A 16,503-nucleotide genomic window follows, 5' to 3' on the forward strand; every position below is an offset into this window, starting at 1 on the left:
GGTTGATCAAGCAATGACTGTCATCCCCTTTTACAATGAATAATAATATTAGATCATAGGCACTCCCTCTTGCTTGATGTCTTTTCAAATCCGGAATATCAATGAGCAAAATGATCAATTTCTTAAAATCTTGATTTTTGATGATGAACTAACACATGCAAGTAAACAAACAAACATGAAAAACCACTATAATTATCCGTAAAACAATCGCAAAATGAGAGTAAAAGATAAACGTTTATTCAGATGGGGCGTGACCTCTATTTTATGTATCGAAGACAGATAAAGCATTCCGAAATTTTGATTAAGACTGAAAAATCAGTTGGAGCAATTAACAAGTCCACCATAAAAGTAGCTCGTGTACTGATCCAAATTCATTTTTTTTTCAAGGGGGTTATTTATTTGCTCCTCCTTGGGAGGGGGCTAATTTTCAAAGGAAGTCCGTCACTCCCCATCCTTTGAAACCGTGCATGTAGCTGTCACGCGTGCATTCATTTGCTGTTTATCAATTTTATAAAAATGAATATCGCGCGCCGACATAACGATAACGTATGAAAGTTTTCAATATACAAATTAGAAAAAAAAAGCAGTATAATTATTCTAGATTTAACAAAATTTGGTCAGCGAGTGTTATTTGACTTTTTTATGGGGGGGGGTGACATTTTTTTAATGTTTAACAATTAGCAATTGTTACATGTGAGGGTGTTAAATCGTTTTGTGATCACTTCCTGCGCGGATCTAGAAGAGGGTCATGGCAAATTCAATTTTTATAAATTTACAAACGTTGGTAAAATTACCAAAAATATACCCCCCCCCCCCAAATTGAAAACTCAAATATCCTTAGGACCCCCGTGGAAAAAATTTCTGGATCCGTGCATGTACACGCTTGTAATTTGTGAACAAATTCTATTGCAATTTTTCTTCGAATTCAGTAAGTCAAATATGACATTCAAGTAAATAAACCTAAATTTAGAAAAGTCTTTATTTTGAGATTGTCGTTCAAGAGAGATCACTCGTGCGACGTTGTTTGCAATGTCTGCAAACGCCCAAAACAAAGCCTCATTTCTGATCTCCGCAACATTAACAGTTTCCTTTTAAATATTTCAGGAGGTTTAAATACGCCAGGAATTAGCAGGTGAAATTTGAGATTTTTTTCACAAAACTAGCTACAAGGACATTACACTGATAATAATGGAACCAAATTTACGGGAGCTGCAGATCCCGCATAACGATTTTCCCCTGACCCTGGCGGATGTATATTAGAACACAGGAGTACATATGATCGGATGCTGCGTGTCGTCGGCATTGATTTGTTTACTCATTATTTACCTGTTGTCATGGCAATCTACAGCATTCCCGGGCATGAAAGGTGTTCTAGTTTATGACCCGTTCTGAATAATGACTTCACAATATCCCGTGATTCTCTGTTCATTCGGGATTTCCCAGCCGATACAATAAGATTAATGCGATAATCCGTTTACTTGTGGTATTCATAAGTAACATAAGTGGATAAGTTAAAGTAGATGGGGACTACAAATAAGAACACTATTGTTTGTCTAGAGTTTTCACACCAGGGACTCCAGGCAAAAAGTACATATAAAATGCATGTATATAAATATATATAAAGCAACGTACATGTACCAACAGTTCACGAGCTCGAGCGACAATCAATCAAGATTGAAAATGTACCATAAGTTGAGAATAAATTGTTGATTTGATTAGAAACATTTACACATTAATATAAAAATGATAACATGTTATAGTTGTCATACACTTTTTCAGATTGTATTCCTTTTAATTAACTGAAATAGTACAAGAACATTGTTGGAATGAGCAATGTCAATTATTAATTGTTATACTGTGCATTGACTTATCTATTTCTTATTACTGTAATAATTTCATAATTCATTCTCTGCTCTTGGCTCTAAATTAGAAATAAATGTTTTATGTTCTGTTCATAGGAAAATTTACTCGTGATTGCCTGACACTACTGACCATTTACCATGCCACGAAAGAGTTTGTAATTTGTGCAATAGTAATCAAATTGGGGATGAGTTTCACCACTATTACAATGTAACATATTACATATATGTATCTTCGATTTGTAGAGATTTTTAGCAAGAAAATATTTAATACGTCCATCCAAATGCTCTCAATTAAGTTCTGTAATTTATTGTCAAATACCAACTCCGAATTTATAAAATCTTTGTACTTTCATAGCTAACTTTTTATGTGATCGTCTGTCTTCTACAAGCAAAATTATCCATCTCTGCTCATCCAGACTGTTTGTACATATGCAAATATGTTTATATACTATTACTGTACCTCTTGTACCATTTATATGGTTTTAGGAGAATAAACGAATAGAATTGACTCGAAAAACCGGACCCTGATATCCTAATAGGAGCTATCAACCATATCTAGTGGGTTAAATTTACACACAAATATCATTTCTTTATGGATTTAACAACTCCACTGGTCTATCTAGACAGCCAGAACACATAGTACGTAGTATTATTGTCTCAATAGCCGTAGCTTGATTTTGCGACGTACCGGTACTTCAGTTTGCCCGGGTTGTTCTAAAGCCTATAAACAAATCTTTTGCTATTCAAGTATCGGTAGATTGAAAGGGGGGATGTTAAAGAAATATGAGAAAGGAAAAAATTATCTATATAAATATATACATGTATATTCAATTACTATAGTGGTGTTTAAATATTTTGGCAGTATGTGTATGCTTAAAATAGAACTTCTGACGTCATCAAGCTATTTTTACACTTCTATTATACATAACCTACTTTTATTCTTCAAGGTGGTTATTTGTTTTGCTACAGTAGACCGAACATTTCAAAATAAAGTGACGTCACTGGTGTAGCAACGCTAAGCGTCACATGTTGCATTAGTAATACCCTATCTTGGGGTTTACCTGAGCGCTAGTCAATATAAATTTAAAGGCCGGCCAGGAAAACCGCAATCCGTGGATTACCGTCGTAGCGAATACATCGAGCAAACTCTTTCAAGCCGCATAGCCGAGCCTCCCGGATGGCCTAGTGGTATTAGCAGCGGCCGCTCCAATACATTACTGCATGTCACAGATTATGATGGAAAGAACCCCATTCGATTTGGACCCGGTGCTGGAAAATTCTGTGGATATCCAAGAACTTTTCAACAATTCCACACAGGTGAATGACGAGACGCTGGAGAAACTCATTCTGGATATAAAATCTAATGACATTGTCCAGAGCGTGTCTGGAAACGAAGCCTTCACCACGCTGGTAAACGCTGCCCCGGTCACCGTGCAGACCCAGGCCGTGCCTGACCAGGCCCTGATCGCACAGCTCAGCCGGTACGAAAACTTGGAATTTGTGCTTAATCCGGACCAGGTCTCCTCGTGTTTACAGTCGGTCAGAGAAACTCTTCACTCCACGGGGTCAGTGAGTTCTGAAGGTGAGCTGGAAAATTCCCTGTCCGGATCTAACGAGGATTCGGATAGCTCCGATCAGGATATCTCTTCCTTTGTGACCCCACCCCCTAGTCCTATGGACGTAGATTATACCCCTCGCCCCCGGGGACGACCAGGTAGGAAACCCTCAGCTGGCGGACCGGTGAAAAAGAAGAGGCAGCCAGAAAAAGGTACCCGTGAATATTTCGAAAAGAGAGCGAGAAATAATCTTGCAATTCGCAAATGTCGTGAAAAGGCTAAGCTGAAGCAGGTGGAAATGGAAAATCGCCTGCAGTATCTAGAATCGGAAAACATGCAGCTAAAAGGTAAACTGGACAATGTTACAAAGCAGCTTGAACTATTGAAAGACTTTGTGATCTCAAATGGTGCCAATCTCCCAGAAAACATTGCAAAAGTCGCGAAGAGCTGACCAGGGGTACATTGGCTCATGTGATAGCTGTCGCTAGGCTGACCAATGACTTAACAGACAATCAAGCAGTGTTTTGCATTTGTGATGCTACATACCATTGACTTTTTCAGTCATCATTCGTATTGATTTATCATGTCAAGCGGTATACCAGTGTACTCAGTATTTATCTGAGAAATTAATTTTCGTCTTCATTTTCATTGTTTTGTTCACAAATGCACAGTATTCTCTTCTTACAGTTGAATGTTCTTATGTCACTGATGAATTATCTCTGAGATGGCAAGCAATTTTCATATCATTTTACATATTTCGTGCATGCAGTCAACCCGAAAACTGCCCTACATTTTAACCCGACCAAAAACCACCCTCAATCCTCGTCACGATTTTACTCTGTTCAAAGAGTGCAGTCATGCGAGGGCCATTCAATACCGCCCTTTAAAACACCACCGGATCGATGGTGTCGATTTCTGTGTGATTATTTAGGACGTTCTCCTCTGAAAACAAATGCTTTAAAAAAATACACAACCCCCGGGTGTTAGTTACGGGTCTGACTGCACGCCCCGTCTTGTGTCTGACATGGCTATGACTTTAATCATTCATCTACCCGGTAGCTGCGAGCAGTTCCACCTTTTACTTATTGTATATAAATATATTTTTTACACGTTTCAGTAGAACTGAATTTGGTATGATTATTAAACTGATGGTCCTACATCTACTGTCTTGATACAGTGGACTGTAAGGCGCATGTTAATAAACTGTTCAAAAATATAAATCTTGTTTTTGATTTACAAGTTTGATAACCAAGCGGTTCATCCATTGACAGAACTGCGAGTGGACCGTTATTAAATCTGATTTACCACCACCCACAAATAAATGACTGTACTTGACCTTTGATCAGATATAACCCGAGGTTCTAGTCTCCTAGGGTCCTGGCGTACAAACAGAAAAGAAAATGGGAGAATAGAGAGTATTCAGGCAGAAATCGAACGTGTTAAGTCCAGTAATTACAAGGGGAACTATGTTTGTACTAGTTCGAGTTTTATGTAAATAAAACGATTTTTCCTCGGTCAACATTCATTGCACGCACGATGGATTGTCAATAGTTCACACTCAAAAGTGGGGAACTTATTCAACGATAATCCGCTCTTATTGAAACAGGGACACAATATTTCACTATTATGGACAACTAGAATTAAATTTTCATGTTTCTGGAGCTATAAAAGCAAGGGGCGTTGTTTTACGGGGAAAAAATGAAACCTGAGAGGTCGGGAATGGCGGGAACTCGCGGAGTCGAGTTCGGCTGGCTAATGACGGCGAACTATTCAAACAATTTTGAAGCCTAGCCAATAATTTCGTAGGGCAGATTTACATCGATTTCTTGCGGGCAACCCTTCAGCAAAGGTTGGATGATGTTCACCGGTCTCTGTATGAAAACCAATAAATAATATACGCATCTTGATTTTCCCATTGGAATGTACTATCCGTTCCAATAAACAAAGCCAATATTTTATGAGGTCCATTCATTTACCAATAAAGCATGCATACATTGATCTCCATAATGCGACGTGGTTTTAATATCTGGTGCCCAGTTTTTGACTCTCGAGAATTATGGTCAATATATATATAAACATGTACATGTATCTATAGATGGCTGACCATCTTGGCCACTGCATAGATTTCCGATTTTTTGCTTCGGAAGTCCAGGTAACAATTAATGTGATGCCGAACTCACCTTTGTGTGTATAATGGGAAGAGGTGAGATGTTGACCAATGTAGAACATAAGTGCAAACACACTGACTCCCAATTCACGCGCTCTTAACAAGACCATACACATCCAGATTCAATAGGGAGATCTCAAATGAGTGTTTTGAAAGAGGATTAAATATGAAGGACACACAATTAATATCAGTAGAGTAATTTCACGCTCGTTTTGGCTCCCTCCCACAACTCTGGTACTCGTACCTGGCAAAACCTTTAAACTTCGGAATTCTTTATTCACACAGAATTAAAATGCTGATTGCAAGTGAAGAAAGGCATTTTTTGTAAGTTTTAATGTCCTGGATCACAAAAGATCAAAAGATCTTTTTTTTTTAAATTAATGTAACATGATAGGTCAAAAAAGACCTTGTGATATGGGATGATGGCAAACTGACTATACCGTCGGGTTTTTTTTTTTTTTTACGCGTTTTTGATATAAGTATATAAATAGTCATTATATAACGTTCTTTTTGGAACATTAAATCAACGAATAAACATCAATTACAACGATACTGAAGGATGCATTGGAGAATATCGACAAATGTCACATTGTGGTCAACACTCCATCTTGATGAGTTGCGAGGCATGTACGCTGGATTCAAATATATTTAGCTCAATTCGTCAGCCGCGACCGCTTTGTTTTGTTCTTTTCATTCAGGGAAAGTCTGGTTTTCCCAGCTCATTAATAAAAGATTTCATGCTCTAAGTTATTCAACCTGTCTACTTTGCACATTTCTTTTAATGACGATGTAAGGTATTTTCATATTTTTATGACAAATCCCTTGAATGAAACGAAAACAATTGACGTCGCACCTTCATTTCACAGAAAATTCACACGGCCACTTTTTTTTACTTTATTCAACATTTGCATTTCTTTTTATTATTATCAACGCCGAGTGCATAATGCACTGTTAATTTTTGCTTAAAATGTGTATTCATTTTCGTGCCTTTATGTAATAAATTACTTTACTTATCTTTAAAGTCCATATGTTCTATAAAGTTACACGAAGTATTGTTAGAATATTACATGAAGTATTGTTAGAACATTACATGAAGTATTGTTAGAACAGTACATGAAGTATTGTTAGAACATTACATGAAGTATTGTTAGAACATTACATGAAGTATTGTTAGAACATAACATGAAGTATTGTTAGAACATTACATGAAGTATTGTTAGAACATTACATGAAGTATTGTTAGAACATAACATGAAGTATTGTTAGAACATAACATGAAGTATTGTTAGAACAGTACATGAAGTATTGTTAGAACATAACATGAAGTATTGTTAGAACATTACATGTACATGAAGTATTGTTAGAACATAACATGAAGTATTGTTAGAACATTACACGAAGTATTGTTAGAACATAACATGAAGTATTGTTAGAACATAACATGAAGTATTGTTAGAACATAACATGAAGTATTGTTAGCACATTACATGAAGTATTGTTAGAACATAACATGAAGAATTGTTAGAACATTACATGTACATGAAGTATTGTTAGAACAGTACATGAAGTATTGTTAGAACATAACATGAAGAATTGTTAGAACATTACATGTACATGAAGTATTGTTAGAACAGTACATGAAGTATTGTTAGAACATTACATAAAGTATTGTTAGAACATTACATGTACATGAAGTATTGTTAGAACATTACATGAAGTATTGTTAGAACATTACATGAAGTATTGTTAGAACATTACATAAAGTATTGCTAGAACATTACGTATACATGAATAATGTTAATGTTAGAACATTATATAGCTCAAATAGCTGTGTACAGCCTGAATCCGTCTTTTTCACTTGTTTGGTGGAGGTGTACGGAGTAGATTTGCACGTTACTCGGTCAAATCGACGTAAGTGTGTTACAGCAAACCGGATGCCCGGCTGTAATCTCCTGGGGGACACGTGTCGTCTGACCACAAACTCCAGGACCCAGCGGTTATATCCAAGCAGGACGGTGTATTTACTTATATAGATCTATATAGGGGTAATGTCGGACACCACAAATGTCCTACTTTTTCCTTGGAACAGAAAACGACATCAACACCGTTGTTTATATCGTCAGCACAATGTTGGCAATTATACGTTTGAGAGGGGAAAGATTGAAGAAGGGGTACAATTTGATATGCATTGTACATAAATATTAAAATAGGTTAAAATATCCTATCATTGGGTATATATACGTGCAAGATATTGAGTAAATGATAAACAACTGTTAAAGGTATGTGCGCAGTTTTTACAGTCAACGATATTTACACAGGGATTTTTTTAAAAAAATCAAAATCTTAGAATCTCAGGTACACTGTATACTGCGTAAAATTGTCATTTATTTTTTTCGTCACCATTACCTACACCAACTCCAGTCAACATTTCACTTTACAGGTGTGAATACACAATCTACATAACCACCTTTTACTATTATCAACGAAATCTTACCAGAGCCAGAATTGGGACTTAACCAGCTGAGCGACATAGTACCTATGAAAACCACCACTAGAACACAATATATCTAATAATCGATACCAAATGAAGAAGAAACAAGTGAAAGCTGTCAATGTGACAGCAAACCGGGTTTTCTTTTGTGAACTGTATTCATAATCCATGTCAACCCATATCCAGTGAAATGGTGTACCCTATATGCAATATTTTGCCAAAAAATGACTAAGTTCAAAAGCTGGTATTTTTTTCAGAAATCATCAGAAATCAAAATCCTAGCAATATGCACACCTTTAATATATGTACAATTGATCTGCAAAAGGACAACTTTCTATCTTGAAAACTGTTGAAGGATTTATCCGTACAATGAGTGTACCCTATATGCAATATTTTGCCAAAAAATGACTAAGTTCAAAAGCTGGTATTTTTTAAATAAATTATCGGAAATCAAAATCCTAGCGATCTGCACACCTCTGATATATGTACAATTGATCTCCAAAAGAACAACTTCCTATCTTGAAAACTGTAGGAGGATTTATCTGTACAATGAGGGTGCCCTATACGCAATATTTTGATAAAAAAAATGACTAAGTTCAAAAGCTGGTATTTTTTAAATAAATTATCGGAAATCAAAATCCTAGCAATATGCACACCTCTGATATATGTTCAATTGATCTGCAAAAGAACAACTTCCTATCTTGAAAACTGTAGGAGGATTTATCCGTACAATGAGGGTACCCTTTTGGCAGCCGCCCGCCCGCCATTTTCACCATTTTAATAACCGGATTTTTCCTTCTGAAAACCCGGTTAAAAACAAAGTCTCCAACCAATTAACCAACAATCGAACAATATAGTATCTATAATTAAAAATAAAATCAACGAAATGAGACAAACAACAACCTGTAGGGTTACAACCAATACCTAAAAGATAAGAACATACAAATAAACCATTCAAAACATCAACATCAACAATATGAAATCAAAGTACTGAAGAACTGACGGGAGTTGATTTTGTCGATGTTTATTTATTTTAAAATCAATGATATGTTTTTTTGCATGACAAGTACACGTATACGTAGTTTCTAATTTGAATTACGCATATTTTTATAATATGAATTTTTGAACTTTTTCGACTAGAATGTCGAGAAACCTCCATATGAATCGTGTTAAATAATATTTAAAGATAAAATTAATTAAATCAAAGTGTATGTATCAGTGGTAGAAATATTTCTCGAAAATTGTATGGATCATAGCAATATTGGACTATGGTCTCGTTCAACCAAACGCTCGGCTGACATCGTAAATCTCCGACAAGGGTTTACGGAGACAGCCGAGCGTCGAGTTGAACGAGACTATAATGAAATCTGGCGTAGAAATACATACGACTACAAAAAATATTTAAATTGTTCGTACCATTTAAAATCTGACTATTTTTAAGGTATTTGTAAATAAGTTTCCTTGAAAAAAAAATGCTTTAATAGCATACATCACATCGAATTCATCAATTATTTTCAAGAACTAAGTCTTGTCAGGAGCAATGATTTGTGCTGAGGTCCAAACACTGTTTCACTTTCGGTTTGTCCGCGTGACTGCATAGGAGAGTTGATTAAAAATCAACTCCCAACAAACCAACAATTTAACAAAAACAACCAAAACTCACGAAACATATGAAAACAAACCCTACAACCAATGGTTGAACGACAGGGTACCAATATAAACTACTCACAAAACCTCAGCCACAACCAACGATACCAAAAACGTACGTCAGGATCGCAAAAAAAAAAAATGTTGATTTGGTGTTTGTGGCCCAAAAAGGCCCAAGATTGCAACCAGCAAGTTAACAGCATACAGTGCCATAACCACCATCTTTGTCAATGAAACTATTGTATTTAACAAGCTCACTGTTAAGTTACTACAGTTAAAAATCCATAAAAACCACCATCTTTTTAAATTCTTCTTTTTATAAATCGACGATAACGATCTAACGAACTGTAAATATATACAGTTTATATATATATTAATATCTGTAGGCCCTATTGCATTTTCATGATTTCGTAAGGGATATTTCTGAGTAAATTTCAGACAGATTTAAAGACATGATAAGCTACAAACTCGTATATAGCTGTTATTTACCAACCCAAGATGTTTTGAATCAGCATAAAGTAATAGGATGTATAAGGGGATTTCCCGTTTTCACGCACTGTCTCACGCGTAGTAGCTTTACGTAATCAATCATTACAGAGAGTGCTTGAACAAATAGGTCAGGGTTAATAGAGAGTATGGCTTTTGTTTCAGACTGCCGATTCACAATATAATACACCGAATCAGTGGGTTTTTCCTGTGGAGGGTGTATAGTTGTTCATTGAATTGTGGTCAAGTGGTGCGTTTCTTTATATACTAGTATATTAGTCCGGTAGTCCGTCGGTATGTTTGATTTTCTCCGGTCGTAAATACATGTAATTAATTACTTTCAATTTTTTTCATTCTCTTGGCTGCTTTTACTATAAGGTTGAGTGTAATTTTTATACGTCCGATAAAGTTGACTAAGGTTTTATAGTAGGCCAGGGTCTTAGCGCGTACGATTTACTTTAAAATGCTTATTTTTGCTTTCCATAGTACAAATTTAATTATGCATTTCTATTCAAATTAGTCTGCAAAAACTTGAATAATCAAAGAAATTTTGACTTATTTAAAAGAAACCGTTATCAAGTGAAGCAAATACATGTATTCATTTTTCTTTAGCATTTTAAAACTTTTTGTAAGATTCTTTAAATTCACTATGTAAGTAAGGTCCAAACCCCGCTATATCCCCTCGATATCAGACTCAGTCCCAGGACCGGAAACTCCAGACTGGACTTGGAACCCTTAACTTCTTGTAGGAAACCCTTAGCTGCAGATAAACAATAGTCCCCGAGCCACTAAACGCCGCCACCAATCGTCTTCTGGCCGTTATCATGACCCTCCAAATGTCGTGAGAAGGGATCGGGCCACCATAAGCTCGCTTCCGCCACACCCGCTCCGGGACAAAGTTCGTTAAGGCTGTGAGAGAGATTGTTTTATCTTTGATTTCAAACTTTTTATGTAACAGGTTTTAGATTTAAAATGTACCAGCCGCTATGAGAAAATAACTTTGAGTTTTTTCTCAGTTTGATAGACGTATGTAGTAGTTTATACAGAGAAAAAAAACAAACAAACAACTGTGAATGATTGTTTATTTTACTCAAACCACATCAATGGCATATGAGGTACAAAAAAATCCGGAAAATATTTTCAAATGTACAAAAGAAGGAAGAGTACAGAAATTTAGATAAATCGAGCTAATTTTTTTTTAAATATGAACAACTTTTCCAATAAATCAATATCTATGGTATCCATAAGATTCCCACATTTATAAAAGCGTAAACATTTGTTGAGTATTTTTCATCAATTACATGTAATTTTTTGCGGACTAAAAACATGCCTGATGACATTCTATAACAAAGTGGTATTCGTCACCCAATGTATTTTCATTACATAATGAACAAATTCTAAGACATCTTTCTATGTTATTCCATATTCCAGTTTCAATTGGAAATTGAAAAAAAAACTTTCATGTGACAAAAATGTTTATTCCACTGACACTAGTCTTCGATATCTACTTAAATCAATCTCCAAGCAAATCAAATAATTGCTTGACAATGGAAGAGTGAATTTATATGAACAGCTATATGTGTAATGTAATTTTTTCTGGCATGTCTAAACGACCTCTGTAATCGAAAAAATAGCAATTCCTGTAAATAAAAATGTAAAAGAAAATAGTTTCAGAGCACAGTTGGGCTAATTGTGCTGGAACTCCGCACGTTAGCGTAGAGTGCGTCATGTTGAGCTTTCCGTGCTGGTCCCGCACGTTAGTGGGAGTATGTGATATCGGACAAACTGTGCTGGTCTGGATGTCCATACGTTAGTGTCGACTTTGTGTGCAGATTTAAATCGGACTGTCCGTGCTGGAATCTCCGCACGATTTTAAGTTGTTTCTCGCAATTCCAAGAATCGGTTTCATTGGAATGATATGTACCGTTATATTGTCCAACTTAAACACAACTTGTTGCACTTTTGTTTTGTTTTGGAGTAAATACGAATTGAGCTTTCCCCTGAATTCATCATATGGAATTTAAAACTTTTTACATTACAATTAGCAATACAAATCAAATACAAGATACCTTCGTGAAAGTTGGGTAGTAGAAAGCGGAGTGGCATCCTACAACTTCACGGAAATCTCACAGATAAAATCTTGACACTAAATTTCAATTGGAGAAATAAATATTAATGACTTTTATACAAATCATGTGATACATTTGAAATAATCTGCATATAGAAGAAATCAGTACTTACTTTTAAATTTGAAAAAAAATGATGCAAATGAAATCTACGAACACCAGTTCTCTACAAATGCCACCTTTTTATATCCATATACAAAAAAACTACATACATGCACTTCAATTTTTACAAAAGCTTACTGTTCACTTATAATTGCAAAATACCTTTGTAACATTGGAATCACATTCCCTGGACACTCAAGAGGCATATTTCGGTAAGCTACCTACCCATCGCCTCTGTATATCTTCTGGGTCAATTATACTGCAGAGATCAACTAATGGAATGTTGAACCAGTTCTGTCTTGTAAATCAAGGACAATCCTATCCTATCCTGACCTAATGCCCAAGTCCTATTTGTAATCATAACTTTCTGCAAAGACTGCACAAACTCTGAATGCTTAATTAATCATGCAAACACCACAACATTTGTTTTCTGATGGGATGGATCTATGTAGTCCGTGTGGGCATTAAATGATTGTGAGAACTTGATCTACATATCAATTAACCACACACAAAATAATGCTTTATGAAGGTTTTCCTACTCCATCTTTTAAAACCTGTTATACCTCGACCGGCGGTCGCCCGGTCCCGTAATTTGACAGGCAAATTGAATTTGATATTAGAAAAAGAATGTGTTAGTATGAATCAAACAAAATTGACACAGGATTGACCTATTACCCAATCCATTTGTATTTCAATAAAATAAGTTTTAAAAAATCTAATTAGAATTTTTAACATCTTTTGCACGTGAATTGTGCAATACTGGGATATTTTTGTTTTCAAACGAAACTTTCTGGATGACATGCATCGTTAATTTGATCATATGCTTAACAATCATTTGTGATTAATTAAATTTGGATTTGAAACTGACCCTCATTTTTTTTAGGCAAGATAAAATGCGTTTAGCACCATTAGAAGGCTTTGGTCGCGTTTGTTTGAACGAATACAGCCAAAATACAAAAACCACTGACTTGTTTATAAATCTTGTCTGATTAAAACACAAAACTTCAAATATAGTCAAGATTTATGAAATGCAATGAAAACATATATTAAAAAGTAAAGGAAAAAAGAGGAAAGACACATGCATTATGCATACCGACTGAAAAACTGACTCGTTAAAACAGTACAAGCAATGACTGTTGGACCGACCACATGGTCCGATGGTATTTACTCTAAAAGGAGAAATCTAGGCAAAACTATTACACAATTATAGATATATATCATAGCATAAATAATGCACATGTGTTTATAGAATCATATTTCATTTCATTTGTATACTAATATTATCTATAATTACACATATGCATTTTACTTAATATAAAATACCTTTGTATGGCATTTTCTTGTTTGCGTTGCATGTAAATGGTTTGCATTTGAAATACATTGTAACTAGAATATCATACTTTTTAAAAATACAATTACAAATTATATTAAACAGAATAGAATTACATGCGTAGATATATATAACTTAATATAAACTTTCTTTTATACAAATAAGAAATATTGACTGCAAACAAAAAATAAGAAACTGGCTAGAGCTAATTAATTGCAAATAAAATACAATGTACGTGTATATTTACAACAACTGAAGAGAGAGAGAGAGAGAGAGAGATTCTAATGCTACTTTGTTCTCTTAGCTATTGAAAACATAATGAAATGTAGGTCATTTATGTATTAAAAACCCAAAACAAAGATGTAATTTTAGTTTATATTATTTTTTATTCCTTTGGTTCATAAACCTTGAAAGCTGAGAACAATGAGAAATTTTAATTATTGCATATGAACCTCTTATATTAGAATTAAATAAAAATATTCTAAAAACGTTCCCTTCCATTATCCTTAAGGTTATTGTTCCGTTGCTTTCCATTTCATTACCGTTGAGTTTCCTGTCTATCTTGTTCCGTTGCCATTGTTCAACTGTCTAAGCCTATACAAAATATACCACCATAGGTTTGTTCTCGAATGTTTTAGATATACTTTATAGTATTTCATGGAATATTTCTTGTTCATGCAAATAAATTAACAAATGCTTGCAATTTAATAACCCTCTCCAATCTACTTAAATTAAATTTTAAACTCTGTTTAATATCTGTACAAAATCATTTGATAGAGAACAATTTATCCATATCAGGCAGCGATTATATAAAAGTTTGAGTTTCATTAACTTGAATTTATCAAAAAATTGTTTTTATGGCTTTATAATGACCAGTGTGGTTTTGTTTGTTGATAAAAAAAATCCCACAATTCGCACAAAAAAGTTATAGTAGTTATTCCATACTATATTAAAATATCTAATGTTTCTTACCATGCTAACTCCAACGTTTTAAAAATCATATCAAATTTACGATATGGTGTAATTGTAAACATTTCTAGTCAACACACAATGGAAAACCACGTGAATAAGGAAAAGTGAGCAATTGATTGCAGTTTATTATAGCCAGTTTTTTTTAAAATTAATATTGTTGCTGAATAATAAAAAAGTACACGTATATCAGGTTTTGTACCCCGATTGAAACTTGTAAATCTAAGCTATAAAACGTTAAAATTTAATTGTTTATTATTTGCCATTTGTACAAATGCAGTGGGTAAGATATGATCGTATTCAATTATAGAGCTCTGCTCTTACCTGGCATGCCCTCTCACCCTTTATGGAATTTACCGACCTCGTATTATAAACCACATTATAGATCATGTGTATGTAAGCAATTTTTTATAGTGATATGTGTACAGGTACAATGTATTGTGTATTCTTAAACTGTATATCATTGCCTTTTATTACATTAATAAGGTTCACCCGTCTCTTCACACCTTATGTCACTTGTAACAAAAATATGGTACTAACACAAAAGCATGCAAAGTGCCATAAAGCATACACTAAAAAGATAAATGGGAAATCTTGGGAATACTCTGTGAAAAGTATGCTCCTTAAGATAAAAATACGAAACTTAAATGGATATTTGCATATTTAACGTCTTAATTTGGTCGTCTTGATTGAAATACGGAAGCACTTTGCTTTAATTGTGGATTATACGCACAGCGGCGACGGGGTTTATTTTAATTTGTATGCGTTTTATAGTAAAATAGTATATTAATATTAATGAAAAAAGAAGGAAACCTCCAGATTATTTATAGAATTGCATGGTATTTGTCCAAAAATTATTTACATATTCATGGCATTTTATGATTGGACGTTGCAAAATTTACTACGTCATTTCTAGTTATTCATATTTTATGAAGTTTTCCATTGAATGCAGACGTATATCATAGTCTCTTTTTGTGACATAAAACATTTAACAATTGAAAATAATTCCCATAAATGATAAAATACAATGAAAGGAAAATAAAATGAATAAAAATAAAATGAATAAAATTTAACATTTTGTTTTTGTGTTTTAAGTCAAAAGTTTTTTTTCAAAGAGCTAGAGTCACGAACCATCAAAAATTGTCTTTTCTTAAAAAATCACCATATTCAATTTTAAGAAATATTGCGGTCAAATCTACAACTTTCAGCTATTTGTCATGTTGTAAATTTTGAATTCAACGAGTGGCAGTAAATTCAAAATTTGCAACATGACATTAAGTTGTAAATTTTGTATTTACTGCCACCCGGTAAATTCAAAATTTTCATGCATTATTTTGGACCACCATGGTATGTTTGATGTTGCGCATGTGCTAAACGGCGGAACCGCGATTAAAAAAAAAATATATATGTATAGAAGCAGGATATTGTGCCCTATATTATAAGATATTTCTATTTGAACTTGAATTTTGGGGAAAATTTAAGGCACTTTTAGATGCTTCGTGGCTCTAGCTCTTTAATTCCCGATTTGAGAAAAGAAAATAAGTAAATTTTGATTGTAAATTTTGATTTAAATTTTTCAAAATAAGTAATTGTTTAAGTTTCACTCATAATCGTTTTGACCAAAATTACTTACATACATGTATTTCATATAGCTAAACATTTATCTAAATATGAAGAATCCTAAATTCATCCCAAATACTAAAGTACGAGTGAATCACAAATATTTCACAATGCGATCCTCCAAAATTTTGCGTGGGGGACCAGGTC

The 16,503-nt window shown here is 34.3% G+C and overlaps 1 protein-coding gene across 1 annotated transcript; it reads left to right on the forward strand.

Moving 5' to 3' along the window:
• Positions 1-2,949: 2,949 nt before the first annotated feature.
• LOC128188192 (CCAAT/enhancer-binding protein gamma-like) lies at positions 2,950-4,638 on the forward strand. Its single transcript, XM_052859089.1, has one exon. It carries the CDS (start codon positions 3,084-3,086, stop codon positions 3,867-3,869), a length of 786 nt encoding a protein of 261 aa, XP_052715049.1. The 5' UTR covers positions 2,950-3,083; the 3' UTR covers positions 3,870-4,638.
• The last annotated feature ends 11,865 nt before the right edge of the window (positions 4,639-16,503 follow it).

Source organism: Crassostrea angulata, chromosome 6, assembly GCF_025612915.1.
Source record: "Crassostrea angulata isolate pt1a10 chromosome 6, ASM2561291v2, whole genome shotgun sequence".
NCBI lineage: Eukaryota > Metazoa > Mollusca > Bivalvia > Ostreida > Ostreidae > Magallana > Magallana angulata.

What these genes read in the sequence shown, in the direction of transcription:
- LOC128188192 (XM_052859089.1), top strand. Translation starts at nt 3,084, where the DNA reads ATGTCACAGATTATGATGGAAAGAACCCCATTCGATTTGGACCCGGTG.